Source organism: Etheostoma cragini, chromosome 15 (genome assembly GCF_013103735.1).
Source record: "Etheostoma cragini isolate CJK2018 chromosome 15, CSU_Ecrag_1.0, whole genome shotgun sequence".
Taxonomy (NCBI): Eukaryota; Metazoa; Chordata; class Actinopteri; order Perciformes; family Percidae; genus Etheostoma; species Etheostoma cragini.
This window is the reverse complement of record NC_048421.1, coordinates 19,344,029-19,358,462: the sequence shown is the minus strand read 5'-3', so window position 1 is coordinate 19,358,462 and position 14,434 is coordinate 19,344,029. Positions and strand designations below refer to the sequence as shown.

At 39.4% G+C, this 14,434-nt stretch overlaps 1 protein-coding gene across 2 annotated transcripts in view; it reads right to left on the bottom strand.

The window, feature by feature from the left end:
- flr (fleer) overlaps positions 1–14,434 on the bottom strand; it is a 34,304-nt gene extending 19,870 nt beyond the window's left edge. Inside the window, exons 1-19 of one of the 2 annotated variants that reach the window (XM_034893498.1) lie at positions 14,229–14,434; positions 13,660–13,725; positions 12,717–12,926; positions 11,889–11,945; positions 11,567–11,702; positions 11,026–11,130; positions 10,721–10,849; positions 10,052–10,101; positions 9,218–9,370; positions 7,805–7,870; positions 7,564–7,617; positions 6,566–6,631; positions 5,910–5,986; positions 5,104–5,311; positions 4,884–4,931; positions 4,233–4,304; positions 3,234–3,337; positions 1,988–2,066; positions 1,131–1,260 (exon numbers count right to left, since the gene is read on the bottom strand). In XM_034893498.1, coding sequence (XP_034749389.1) covers positions 1,131–1,260; positions 1,988–2,066; positions 3,234–3,337; positions 4,233–4,304; positions 4,884–4,931; positions 5,104–5,311; positions 5,910–5,986; positions 6,566–6,631; positions 7,564–7,617; positions 7,805–7,870; positions 9,218–9,370; positions 10,052–10,101; positions 10,721–10,849; positions 11,026–11,130; positions 11,567–11,702; positions 11,889–11,945; positions 12,717–12,926; positions 13,660–13,725; positions 14,229–14,276 — 1,858 coding nt within the window. In that variant the 5' untranslated portion in view covers positions 14,277–14,434. The remainder of the gene's footprint in view (positions 1–1,130; positions 1,261–1,987; positions 2,067–3,233; positions 3,338–4,232; positions 4,305–4,883; positions 4,932–5,103; positions 5,312–5,909; positions 5,987–6,565; positions 6,632–7,563; positions 7,618–7,804; positions 7,871–9,217; positions 9,371–10,051; positions 10,102–10,720; positions 10,850–11,025; positions 11,131–11,566; positions 11,703–11,888; positions 11,946–12,716; positions 12,927–13,659; positions 13,726–14,228) is intronic. The other variant, XM_034893500.1, reaches the window with a different exon arrangement.

Genomic DNA, 14,434 nt, shown 5'->3' with positions numbered 1-14,434 from the left:
TCTTTCTATTCCAACGCTGCATCCCTGTTGCACAGGTAGAAGGCTGTCTTCACAACCCCCCCCCTTGTTTTCACTTTTTTTGGATTAGCCCGACCTACTGGGGACAGATTGAAGATAGAACTAGAAAGTCTTGTTTTAGTGGTTTGCTGAATATTTATTTCATTGTGAGTGTTTAATTTACAGTCAGTCCTCCTCAACCATGTCGAAGACATTGCCAGTGTAACAACATTTTACAAAAATACATAAAGGAAAAAAGTCAAATGCAAAGTTTGCAAGCAACAGGTTGCATATCGCAGCTGGACTACAAAAATGGCATATCACCTAAAAACGGTAAGCTAACTTTTCTGCGTTGGGTTGCCCTGTCTGTTTTGAGTAGGCTATATGAACATATCAGAATTGGCATTTTTGTACGTTGGTGTTTTTGAGGTTATTGAACTAAACAGTATGGAAATCATGCTAATGAATACAATTATTTTTTCAGCAGATGTCTTAGTTACAACACAATGGAACTAGAAAAGCAGTTTTGTGTTTATATGTGAGAGCAAGATTTTTTCAGTTTGGGAAATCACACGGTCTCTGGCTGAGTAAACAGGGAGGGACCCATCTGCTAGCGCTACATGGAGCTACATGGAAAAATATGCCCCAAACAAGCCACTTCGACATTTTGCTGTTTTCATGAATACAAAAGTTGGATAACCCTACCCGTAGACTAAAAAAGATTTGCATGACCCTCCCCTTACAAAGAATTATAAAAAATACAGAATGGTCCCTTAGCCAGAGATGCGTGCTAAGCAGATTGGTTGCTGAGCTATGAATAAAAAACTGCTGTCTGAGTGAGGGGTTTGTCTATGGTCTATTTGGACCTGATGGTGGCTCTAAACAAAAGCTCCAGGGGATCATGGGATGCAAAATATGTGCATCTAAAAACAATCATTTAAAAACTGATAAGTGAGGTCTGTTACATCGGAATCAGTTTATATTTCTCAAAGTGCTCACCTCAGAGCCTGTTGTCACACTGATGGTATAGATAATGTGGGTACTGTAGTGATCCAGAATTGTGCAGATGTGTGCGCACACGTGTGTTTCTGTGTGTGTGTGTGTGTGTGTGTGTGTGTGTTGAGGATACTCACCCTCGCAGTGCTCCAGGAACTGGATACACTCCTGTACTACAGCGTCCCTCAGCATGACCATGTGTTTGGACATGTTCTCCAGCAGAGAAAGGAAACAGCGCTTGGCGTAGAACCATGTGTCCGTTCCCAACTACACACACACACACACACACACACACACACACACACACACACACACACACACACACACACACACACACACACACATACACATACACACACAAACATCAATGTAATAAAAAGTCCTGCCTGCGTCTTTGTTTTAGTTTTTCAGTTATGGTTTGCCAGTACAGGATAATAAGTTGTGACTTCTTCCTTCGGTTTTAAAGGAATTACATTAATTACAATTTGAAAGTACGGACATGATTGTCAGATTGTTAGAAGCTGGCGTGACTGCGTGACTTGCGAGGCTTTACATTCCTGAACTCCTCTCTGCTTTCATTGTGAATGTGAAAGGGGGGGGCAACACTCAGGATGACGGCTTGTGTTGTCAGCTGGAGCTTAGTGGACTCAGCTGCAGCCAGAGTCTGCTGTTGTGACTGGATGAGATCAAAAGGTCCCAAAAAGAGCAGCAGCTCGGCCTCAGAGAAGAGTCCTGCAGGGCTCAGATGGTTATTTTTGGTTCAAAACTTGATGCTTGTCTAACCAAATTTGACATTTTAATTCTAAACACTTTTGTGTTTATAACCTCCTGTCCATCACACAGCCTGTGCAACAGTGACATTACTGCCTGCTGCTCTTAGAATATAAAAGCCAAACCTCTGTCTCTAAGAACATATGTTGAAAGTAATCTGTTATTTAAACATTGCTACAAATTTTTTACTGAAAAATGCCCAGAGAACAATTAAATGGCTGACCTTTTTATTGTAAGGCTCCAGGCTCTTGATGACACGAGAGATGCCAAAGTCATAGTTTCCCTTGGCGCAGTACAATGTCCTGAAAGAAAAACACAACTTCAGACACAAACAGTGATACTTTCAAAAAAATTATTGTAACCTTCCTGGATTTAATTTGTAATGTTAAGTGTGTAGATTCATTGACGACTTTAGGAAAAAGATACAGTACACAGTATGTAATTAAAAATTATTCTAAACTCAAATTTTACAGTACCAACTAGCTCTTCCAGAGCTTTTGACCGTATCCCTCCTTCTTCCTTTCAGAAGTTACAGACTACATACTAGGTCAGTTGATGACAACAAGGGAAAGAAAGCTGAAAAAGGCAGTGTGTTATGGTCAATACCTTCAGAAAAGCTAGTAAGCTAACCTTAAGTTTAAATTTTGTTTAAATCACAGATTTGGACTTGTGTCAAAATTAAAGACGCCTTTGTTTGTTTTTTGTTTTTTTAAATCCCTTCCACTAAGTCTCCTTGTATCTGTCCAAGCTTAGTGTCCTTGCACTTTAAGTTGAAGCATCTAAAATATGTCAGCATTGGTACCGTGGGTACCAAACGTGTTCAATATTTAATACAAGTCAAAACTAAAAGGGTACTTGGGGTGCGCAGACCTCTGCCAAAGCATGCCCTATTTTACAATGTTAATGCAGTGTGATTTTCCCTGTCTGTAACACCTGTTCCGATAATTCCGATACCCCTGAATGCAGCACAAATGCCCTATCTTAAGATGTTAAAGGTTCCATGACAAGGTGCTCTTTGGATCCTTTTTTTGCATCTTATGAGGTCATAAGGGGCAAGATTTCAGATCGGCCCATCTGAGCTTTCATTTTCAGAGCAGGACAGCCAGGGTTCGGTTTACACCTATCGCAATTTCTAGCCACAGGCAGGCTGGGGGAACACATATTAATGTAAAAAAATTAAAGTCAAATTTTTATGCCAAGGGACCTTTAACAAAAGTGAAAAGAATTCATGTATCTGACTTCGGATCCGCTCCACAATGTAATGGGTTCTTTCACCCTTCCACCAAGTTTAATGGAAATCAGGCCAGTAGTTTTAACAAATGTACATATAACGAACAAACAGTCACACGTACACACTAAAATATTTTTAAATTCATGAGGTTCCTGGAGCAGAAATAAAGTGATCAATGCAAAAGCACATCATAAAAAGCTTCTTCCTCCAGTGAAATGCAGCAGCAGCTGGAACTCACCCGATGACCAGGTTGACGATGCAGAGGTGGAAGACCTTTTTGTCAGGGTCGTCGTAGGAGATCTGCTCCTCCTCTTTCTCGATCTTTCTCATCAGCTCTTCAGCCTGTTGAACGAAAGGAGGAAGAAACAAGGGGAGATTGATTCATAGTGTGTTCAACAAAACCACACAAGTCAGAAGAATGCCAATTAACCCTACAAGAGTTATCCCCATCCAAAGAAACGCTATTTACCGGCAAACCATAATCACTCCTAATAACATTAAAATAAAGGGCAGGGGCGGAGCCAGACGTTGTAAACATTTGGGGCTCAGGCCAAACCTCCGGGGGTCCGGGGGCATGTTCTTTTTACAGCAGCTATTTGCATGATTTTTTTTAAAGACATTTGATAATAGAATTCCTTAAAAATATGTACATTATTTGGTAAAAAACCTGAAGAAAATAATCTTACTGTATAGCCTACATCCTGTTTTCAACTATTAACTATTACCACTTAATGTTATCATCATTCTGAAACTAAAACACAAAAAATGTTAAGCATGACTAAATTGGACTACTGCCACCTAATGAAAAGGCAAAATAGTACTAGTTAAAAATAGTACAAAACAGTAATTAAGTTACTTATTTTGAAACCAATTTTTTGTAGAGTTCACAAACTGAATGGCAATATTTCCACAGTAAAAGAATTTTTGCTCCATTAATTAGACGGTCGAGTCAGAGAGACTGAGGGAAAATGACGAAAAAGTAAGAACCCTGCATTTAAAATTTAACTTAAACATTAAAAGAACATAACTATTATCAGCAACATTTATATATTTAAAATACTAAAGTACGAGTACCTCAAATGATTACTTGAATACAGTACAGTACTTTCCACCACTGTATAAAACTAATAATGAGGAAGGATGACCCCTTTCAGTGTTATATTGTTAAATACAACAGTGACAGGATGACTGCTAGTGAACAGGACAACAGCACTGGGTTAACTTGTTAGTGCAGTACCTCTTCATTCTGGCTGGTCAGGATGTAGGACACACACAGGTTGGCCAGGACCACAGCGCTCACATTCAGGATCTACAGTGGAAAAACACACACACACACACACACACACACACACACACACACACACACACACACACACACACACACAAACACACAAACACACACACACATTTTGGGTCATTTTGCAGAATATTTCCAGCCAGCACTCGGACCTTTCAGAAACTTTTGTTAAAATAAAATCCAGAGTCTGCAAGTTTCCTCAAACTGATTTTAGTCTTGTTTGAGCTATTCAGAATAGAATATAATTCCAATTTTTGAATGACAATTATTCACTTTAGAAAATCAAAGCCTAACCTCAGACGTTTTAAGACTATTTGGGATGGGAAGAATCCCTTCTAAAACCCAATGTTGCTCTGGTAAAACGTGTGCGTGTTCAGTGAGTGAACCCTTCAGGGCCCGCAGCAGAGTTTATTGTGACTTAATTTTCTGAAATTTTCAACATTTTCAGATGTCACACAAGCACCACTTCAAAAACACAAACAAAATGAGAACCAAACACAGCAAAAAAACAAAATGGGAACAGATAACATGCATAGATGTGAAGACACTCCAGAGGAATCAATACAGAGCTGTTTGGGTCTGTATTTTTACCGAAGGTTTGCACTTGCAGGGACACTCCTGAATGTTACACTGCTCCACCTGGACAAAAAGGCAAACTGTCAACATTTAGTCCTGACCTCAGACTGTCAGTGGGGCTGATTAACATTAATTAAGTGTTTAATTCAACATTATGAAAGTTTCCGCAAAGTTTATCAGTCCCTGCAAACATTTGTTTTCATCTGAATGTGACCAGCCATCCTGCAGCACTCACGTTATCGTAGTGCTTCTTGACGATGGGCTCGTAGAAGCCGATGGCCTCCTTGTATTTGTTCTGCATGAAGAGCACGTGGGCTACGTTCAGCTTCCAGGTATCATCCTCATTACAGACCTCCACCGACTTGCGAAAAATCTTTTCCACCATCTGGAAGTTCTCTCGGTTCCAGTAGATCTTGGCCTGGGCCATCAGGACCACAATGTACCTGGTAAAAGACCAGGGCAATTACATGGTGAAAAGGTTTTTGTATTTCCCCAATTGTTAAATAATCTTTACTGTAATGAACTAACTGGAGAGATGCTTTTGGTTGAAACATTAAAAAGTGATATGTACATGTGTCCTGTGGTCTAAATTATTAGTCAAAGGATTCTTTTTAAGCTTCCAAGAACATGTTTCTTCTTGTAATTATTAATTCTCGCAGGGGACAACATTTTTTTATATTAATGATTTAAGATTCAAATGTTTTATTTGTCACTGGCTGATACAATATGTGTGGTGAAATATAGGCAAGTGTCCAATAAATAACAATAATTAGAATAAACAAAAAAACTAAAGATTAGAAAAATTAAGGAATATATACAAGATTTAGGATTAAGTATAAATAATCTGCATATATTGACCAGGGCTATGCATTTTTTTAGTATATAAAAGTTGAAAATATACATGTTTTATTTACAATGATTATAGATCGGTGCGATATACCAGCGATCACACTCCTAACTACTTTGTTTCAAATACTTTTCCTCTCACATTTCACCAATGTGTTTGTGTGTGTGTGTGTGTGTGTGTGTGTTTATCCTCACTTCTCTAGCATCAGGTCGTAGTCCTGCAGAGTTTTCTTCTGTGCTTCATCATCTCGAGCCAGCCTGGCCTCCTGCACCTTAGAGAAGACAGACAAAAACAACATTCAGCTAAAAGCTTCTTGATGAGAAAAAAACAAGCAAACAAACATGAAACTGCTATGGTTTGTGCACAGCTCAGGACGGGTGATAAACCTGCCCACAACATCATTGTTACCCCTCTAACAAGCAATAGTGATAGCGCTGAGGTGCCTGTGCAGAGCCCAAAGGATATTATAAGAACGATATCTACTCCAGCAACCGCATGTTCACCCTGCTTCCATCTGGCAAGCGATGCAGGAGAATCTGCTGCGTTGCCACTAACAACAGTACAGCTTCTTCCCTCAAGCTGTGAGACTCAACAACTCCACCTAACCCTCTACTCCACCATTAAAAATAGCTTTGTTTTTCTTATGTAGCATAAACATACTACAACTGCATTTTGTTGTACAACCCTGCACATCTCAAAATGAAATTTAGAGCTATGAAATAGAGAAATAAACATATGTAGAGTACAATACAAATAATAAAGAAACAAAAAAGCTCTATGATGGTGTAGAGTGGAAGAAGAAGAAGAAAAAGAAGAAGAGGAGGAGGAGGAGGAGGAGGAGGTAAACAACCTGCTTGGCCAGCTTCCGTAACTGCTCTGTCAGTTTGCCGTTCATCTCATCAAACTTCCTAAAAGCCTGTGGAATAAATAGGCAGTAATATTAATTTAATAATTTAAAAATATTCAACAGACAAAATTACCAAGTTGGCACAGATAGTTGTGTCTCAGTGGGTCAGAAGCTGGATACAAAGCCAATGTAATGCAATCTGCACACTGAGTAATGGCAACTGTGACCAGCTTAGTCAAAATATCACCTGTAAAGGCTGTTTTACAGAAGAACTTCAAGTGTCAGTGTGCAGGTTCCTCACAGTGTGTTTGTTCCATCCCAAGGAATTTAAAACGGTTTGACCAAACGAAACTGGCTGTGCCGTCCAAACTTAAAACAATCTCTGCTTCTTGGAATCCCCAAAGTGCAAGGTTTAATGCAACTTTCTGTAAACACAAATGTGGCATATCATCACTTTATAAAGTTGTCGGTGAATCGGTGAGCAAACTGTTGCTTGGTTACACAAGCTTTAAAATTGTTTGTTGACAACATCTAAAGCAGGATTTATGCTTCTGTGGAGGCTCTAAGCAGAGCTTTCCCTGTAGCCTACGTAAGTGGCCTAAAGTTTATACTTGTGCTTTGGTGTGTGTGTCAATCTCATTAAGAGCATGGCCGGCATGTGTGTATGCATGGGGAGTGTGTGTAGAGCGAGTGAGAGAGTGACGGGGATTAGCTGCGGTGTGAGTCCCGACTCTAGAGGCATAGTGAGAGATACAAAGTGTCTCCCCTGTGCTTTCTGACCACGGTCGAAAGTCTGTATCAGGAAAAGTAAACTCTCTCCTTGATTGATTTAACGGACAGGGATAAATTGGCCTTTAGTGCTACTAAATAATAACAAAACAACTAGCTGAAAGACGCTAAAACACTGTAAATCTGAGAATAACGTTAGTGTTGGTGATACTTCTCTGCGGGTAAACATATTGATGAATGTGGCTTTAGATACTGTGTAAAATGTTTAGTACCTCCTCTGGTGCTGTCTGGCAGGTCAGCAAGGCATCCAGAAACTCATACATGTACTGGAAAGGTCAAAAAACATGTTGACTTAAATATAGCTTCTGTCATAGGAAACCTGTCATGATGAGTACGTTTTTTGTGCAGGCAAACAGACACAGAAAAACAAGAGTTACTACATTGTGAATAAGGACCTGGTGTGCTTTTTAATAAAAACATCAAATGAATTAATAAATTAGTCCAGTGACTTACTGGCGAGAGAAACTTGTAGGTGAGATGGGCGTTCTCTGCCAGGACGTCAGCTGCCAGATCAAAGTACTGAGAGAGAGAGAGAGAGAGAGAGAGAGAGAGAGAGAGAGAGAGAGAGAGAGAGAGAGAGAGAGAGAGAGAGAGAATAAATCCAGCAGTGACATTAATGCCATTTTAATAAAAAGCCCACACCTGTCTGCGGCTCTCTATGTGTGTGGAGCTTTTTCCACTAAGACTCACACACCATGACTCCAAATCCTTTTGGAAACATTGCTATTCGCTGCATGGAAACCACTTCTACCGTATGGTGAAAAAGGCTGACACAGACAGTCCCCTAGGGTAACAGAGGGGTGGAAAGTTTGTGAAGAATAATTATCTGTATAATGAAGACAGCTCCACAGGGTGGGCACTTTCATGAAGATCTGTTCAATCTAATATCATTCAGTATATCAGCCCAGGTATGAACAAGGTTATCATTCAGAGTTGTTGGTTATGGAGCTAACAAGACTAATTAAAGGGAAACTTTTCCTTTACTCAGGGAAAATAAATGCCAGATGATGTGCATGGTAAGTTCATTCTCTTCAAACAGGGCTTTCTTTTGTTGGGGAATTCATTTCTTGTAATTTTGAAAGGCCTTAAAGGCATAATATGTAACTTTTCATAGTGCGAAATTGGTTATGAAACAAACTTTAGGGGAAAAATAGACTTTTGTCATCTGGCAGAGGCTGGGTGTGAAAGTTTAGTTTAGTTTATTAGTTTATAATGCTGTAGATAGTAAAGTAAAAGAAGCAGCTTTAGCCTCTACGGCAAATTTCAAGCTGTAGTCCTTGGCCAGCTGACAATAGGCATCCTAAAATGCAATGGTCAACAAATTAATATAAATTACATTACATCTGTAATGATAGCAGGCCTAAGCAAAAAGGCATACAAAGACATAGCATAGACAATGGCAAAGGTATTAAAGCAGCACATGCAGTAAAGACAAGACAAAGGAGACAAAAGAAAGGAGAATAGTCACAGAGGCCACATTTAAAACACCTACAAGACATAACGGAGGCAGGCAGCAGAGGTGGAACAGCAGCAGCAATGACTATGTTACATCAAACACAGATCACATCTGACAGATTAATGTGTGCAGGTATAGTTATTGGACAGCCATGTTTTAAGGTATGTTGTAAAGGAGGAATATGTATGTCCATCTTTTATAGATGTGGGCAGTGAATTCCAGTTTGGTAATGCCGTAACAGAAAATGATGATTGATCGAACGTGCTTTTCCTGAATTGAATTAGTAGGTCACCTTGTGTGGTGCTTCTTGAGATCTGACTACTGTTATTAGTATGTGAAGTAATCGAGCCCAGCAGTCCTTGAGCAGGTTAGGACTTCTTGCTGAAGCGTACTTAAAGCACGTTGTGTACCTCATGTTTGCAGTAGAGCAGCAGCAGGTTTCCAAAGTTGACGGGGGGGAAGGAGGGCTGCTGTAGCAGGAAAGCTAGCTTCTCAAAACCTTCTGATGGCTTCGTGTCCATGTTCACCAGGGCCTGGTTGTGGAGTGTGACTGGGTCCAGCTCCTGCCAACACATGCACGCACACACACACACAATCCATTTTAATTACAGCCCTATTGTTGTGGTGAGGGTGTGGAAATTGTGAAAATGTGATCAATGGCTCTTTATTATTCTCTGCATGTCTCTGAACAGTGAAAATGTCAGAAACTACACTGACTCAGTACTTATCTCAGTACTTAATCAAGTCAGAGTGATTTCATAAAGAATACAAAACATAGTTGAGGGATATGCTATGTTTCATGCCTACCTACAGTAAAAAATGCATTATATATTTTTGTAGCCATTAAATTCCACTAGGGGGCACTAGTTGTACACCTCTCCCAGGTTAAAAAGACAGTCATGACTCAGCTCCAATTAGAGACTGGACCAAGGACAGTGCCCCATCTCTACGTACATTTTAATGAAGCAGTTTCAAGACGATAAAACTATCATCATTACCTCCATGTAAGCCTTCAAACCTATGTCTCTATTCTAATATTCTATTAATCTCTGTTATCACCAGGCTGTTAGTGGGGCAGGTCCAGGCAGCACTAATTCAGATTATATAAGAATTATCACACATAGCCAAAGGGTGTAAAGACTCCAGCTGTTCACACACACACACACACACACACACACACACACACACACACACACACACACACACACACACACACACACACAAACACACACACACACGGTTACCTCCTCTGATCGGGGGGGCATGTCGGTCAAAGCCTCCTGAGCTCCTTTCACTGCAGGGGAACACATGAAAACAAAAAAGTAAAGAAAGCAGTTACTTTTTTTGGTTTGAATCAATGTTTTTCTGAGAAAAACAAATAAGGAAACTTAATTTAAAGAAAGTCAAATAAACAACACTTAAATTCCCCTCTGGAGTTTTCCTGTAAAACTAGAGGAAATAAGAGGTTCTGTTCAGTGTTTTCCACTATAACACACTGTGTATCCTGAGGCCTAACAAATATGTAGAATGCGTTTCCTTTTTAATGAAGCTGATTTTATGAATATTTAAAATCCTGCAGTGTTTACATCATCCTCTTCCTTGCATTGTAAAAACACTGCTTAATGGCACTACTAGGGGTCAAAAACTCCACATAGAACCTTCAAGTTGTTGATACTTTTAGTAGAATAATTAAAAATATAATAAAGTAGGTCACTAGGCAATTAAAAATATAAAGACTGGACTGTTGTGTTGTATTGGTTTGGAAATTAGCCAAAGAATTATTTCTATGAGAATGTCACAATTATGACTTTAAGGTTATTTTGTAATTATCAACCTCTAATTTCTCCCTCTATCCTCCTGCTTGTACATAAGTTACATGTTAATTGTTCTGAAGCATTGAGTGAGGTTCTTACGGTTCTTCAGCTGATATTCGATGGCAGCTTTGAGGTTGAAGGCTTCGATCAGGGCTGTCTGATGCAGCACCAGCGTGTTCCCCACACTGTGGACATCGATGCCCTCAGTGGTCATGCCAACGCTCAGCTCTGGTGTGCAGAAACACAACACCAGGGTAAATATTGTTGTATGATCATCATGTAATGTAACTGGACTAACGTCCTAATTCAACAATAAAAATGTCACTCTAGCTGCTGTAAAGAAGAGTTAGTCTGTATGTTGGATTAACACAGATGGAATGATGGCAGTTCCTCTGCAATCTTACCTGGATGTTCTCTGATGCCTCGCTCGATGATCTCTCCGATGTATTTGAGGGCCTGAGCGTAGTTTTTCAGGCTGTAGTAACACAGGGCGATGTTGTAGGACAATGCTGTGAGAAAGGAGGACCAGAAAGACAAAGATAACAAGATACATTGTAAATGTATCAATGTAGCCTGTAGCATCTGGTAGCCTACCAAATTTTCCCTGGATTTGTGATAAAAACTAATATTTTAAGTCATCTCATTAGCCAAAACTTTTCAAAGCTTGTGAAACTCAGGGTCCCCCCCATGTTGTGCTGCTCTGAATAATCACGGCATAGCAAATATGATGGCAAGATCAACCAATCATTCAGATGTATCAGATGCAAAAGCATTTCATGATCAATTCAGTTATTAGATAAAGGCGTATGTGGCCTTTGTTGTGTGATGTAACATCTCTGCTCGTTTTCTCTGTAAAGGTTAATGTTATCAAGCGTAAAAATGTGCATAAAATCATTAAACAAGAGCCACTGAAGGCGTATTCATGTGTGTGTCTCTGGCATCTACCTGGCACGTATCCCAGCACTTGCATGGCGGAGGTGAACTTCTTGCAGGCCTCCTCATACTTGCTATCCTGGTAAAGCAAACAGCCCATATTGTAGGCGTAGTCTGGGTCATCCTGGGGTAGCTGCTCAAGCAGGGACTGTACACACACACACACACACACACACACACACACAGACACACACACACACACACACAAACAGAAAATGAATGGATGTGTGATTGATGGCTGCATATAATAATGATTCAAACTTTTACCACATTGAACTGAAATATTATGGTATAATTTGTGTGCATTAACAGATGATGTGAGAGAGCTTGTCACCTTGGCAGTGGAGTAATCTTCCTCACAGTATTTGATACAGGCTTGCAGCTTGACCATCTGTGCCAGAGAGAGAGAGAGAGAGAGAGAGAGAGAGAGAGAGAGAGAGAGAGAGAGGATAAACCAAAGGTAAAGGTAAATGTAAGTGCTGGTTTGACTTTGGGCCAAGGAAATTAAGCAATAACATGATCTACAGACATCCATAATTAATTTTCATCATCAGGAACCTATTTTTCCATAATTAGTTCACACATTTTCTGTGAAAGTTACATCCTACTTCTAAAAAAACTTTTATATTGATAACATGAACGTAAATTCCACCTTTAGTTTAAATTTCTGGTGATGAAAAATGTGTTCCTTGTTGCTGTGTTATAAACATTTAAAAAAAATGTATTTCATTAGTGGCACATTTATGGCCCATATGCATTTGTTAGAGCACTACTGCTGAACAACTCCCAGTGATGGAAAGTGTATAAAGGATGGAGGGAAAGGGTAAAGAAATTTGTGTAAATAAAGTGGAATTGAAAAGTTACAAATCTGAACTAGTGATGGAATAACTGCAGACAAACTATTTCAGGTCCCCATAAAACAGTGCAGTCAGGTCGCGTCCCCACTTGGTTTCTAGGGCTATACAGCCCTCGGTCGAGGGCCTACCCCTAAAAATCGGGACACCACTAGGTCCCGCGTGAACGCGCAAAAACGAGGGTAAGAGGTAAGGGGTAGGGGTAAGACAGAGAAATGAGATTCAGCCTTAGTCTTAGTAGGGCTGCTAAAAAGTTGGCATTTCAGTGAAACAAGTTCATCACATGCTGCATTGTGTACACGCTATACCTTGATGTGACTGCTGGGGTTGTCGAGCACAAAGGAGGCCTTTGTGGCCTCAGGATAAGCCCCAGCTTTGTATAGGGACTGGGCGTAGTAGACCTTGTACTCCTCGACCTCTGGGTGAAGTTGGGTGAGCTGCTCATAGCACTCTGCAGAGTTGGTGAAATCCTGGATGTGATAGTAGCAGTAACCCAGCAGAGACAGCGCTGCCCTGGACTGTAACACAATAGAAAGCAAGAGTTTCACCGATGGTCGTCTGCAGTGGGCTAACATAAGGATTCATAAAGAAAAAAAGAAGAAGAAAAAACTCACTCTCTCACAAAGTATCTAAGACACAACAACATTATAATACAAACCAGGATGTCTGCAAGTACCACAGCACAGAAAGGGCCTTTAAAACCTTTTAAAACCTAAATACTAATCTTAATTAGTGATTTAAATCAGCTTAACCCATATTGAAAAATATTTTTTATATACAGACTTAATAAATCACACTATTTCCACTCAGGCTAAAACTAAAGTTGATCTTTAATTATTGTTATTGCGCCCATTATTTCTCAATAAAACGTCAGAAAACAGAAAAAAATATACACACATTGAAGAAGCTGGTATGAGTAAAGTTTTATTTTTTCTACCGATTGATTGATAATCTAATATTTTCAGCTCTATTCACAATTTAGTAACGGTAACACATAAAAAAGCAGCAATCCTTGCATTTGAAAAACTGGAATTTTTGCTTGAAAAGTGACTGAAGCAATTAATTGACGATAACAATAATAGAGCTTAATTTTCTGTTTATCTACTACTAATCGATTAATTGATTGTTTTAATTCAAAGGAAATTCAATTACATTTTAGGCCCAACATTTGCAATAAAATACTTATAAAAGACCTGCAGACACCCTAAAATGCTAGCTATACTTTATACACATTTATATTCAGACACTCACCTTCGTGTGTTTTTGAAGTTGGCCGTTTAGGATGTGAATTGCCTCAACATACTGTCCGTCTTTAATCTATGAGACAGAAAATGAAATTCATGGTTTTATAAACAGTGTTACTATTATTATTAACATTAGGTATACTGACACAAGCTGTAATAACGTTGTGGTAAAGTATAACGTTAACTTTGATTCACCGAGCATCATTTTAACGAACCATTTGACTGTAACGTTACTCGGAACTGCATCACAGATAACGTTAGTTATTACTAGCTAGAGATTATTTAACGCTAGAGATGCAGTAACGTAGCTAACGTTCACGTTAAAATTAACGGGCAATACCAATGCAAAAGTTGACCATTTATTTATTTGTGTGTGTGCTTTTAGTTTTAAATGTAGCAATGCTGAATGTACGTGCAGTCCATCGCAAAAGTGTTTTATGTCGAGTGTATCATTTCAATAAACTATAACGCTAAACATTAAAATGTACAATTTTTGAATGGAGTTTCGTTCAGCGTTAACGTTAGCTTACCCCAGAGCTGGGAAGCTAACCTCAACTAAAACAACAACATTCTCACCAGTTTGTATATTGTAGCTGTGTACTCTCCATCTTTTATAGTTGTCATGGCTTCCAACGAGTAGCTTTAGCGACAAACAATTACTTGTAACTTTGTGTGTTCACACAATCTGAAATATGTCGTAGCTAACTAGCTAGCTTCTGTTTAGTGGCTGGACGGACGCGCATAGGTGCTGTAACCTAGCAACGGAAAAGGACCGGAAAAGG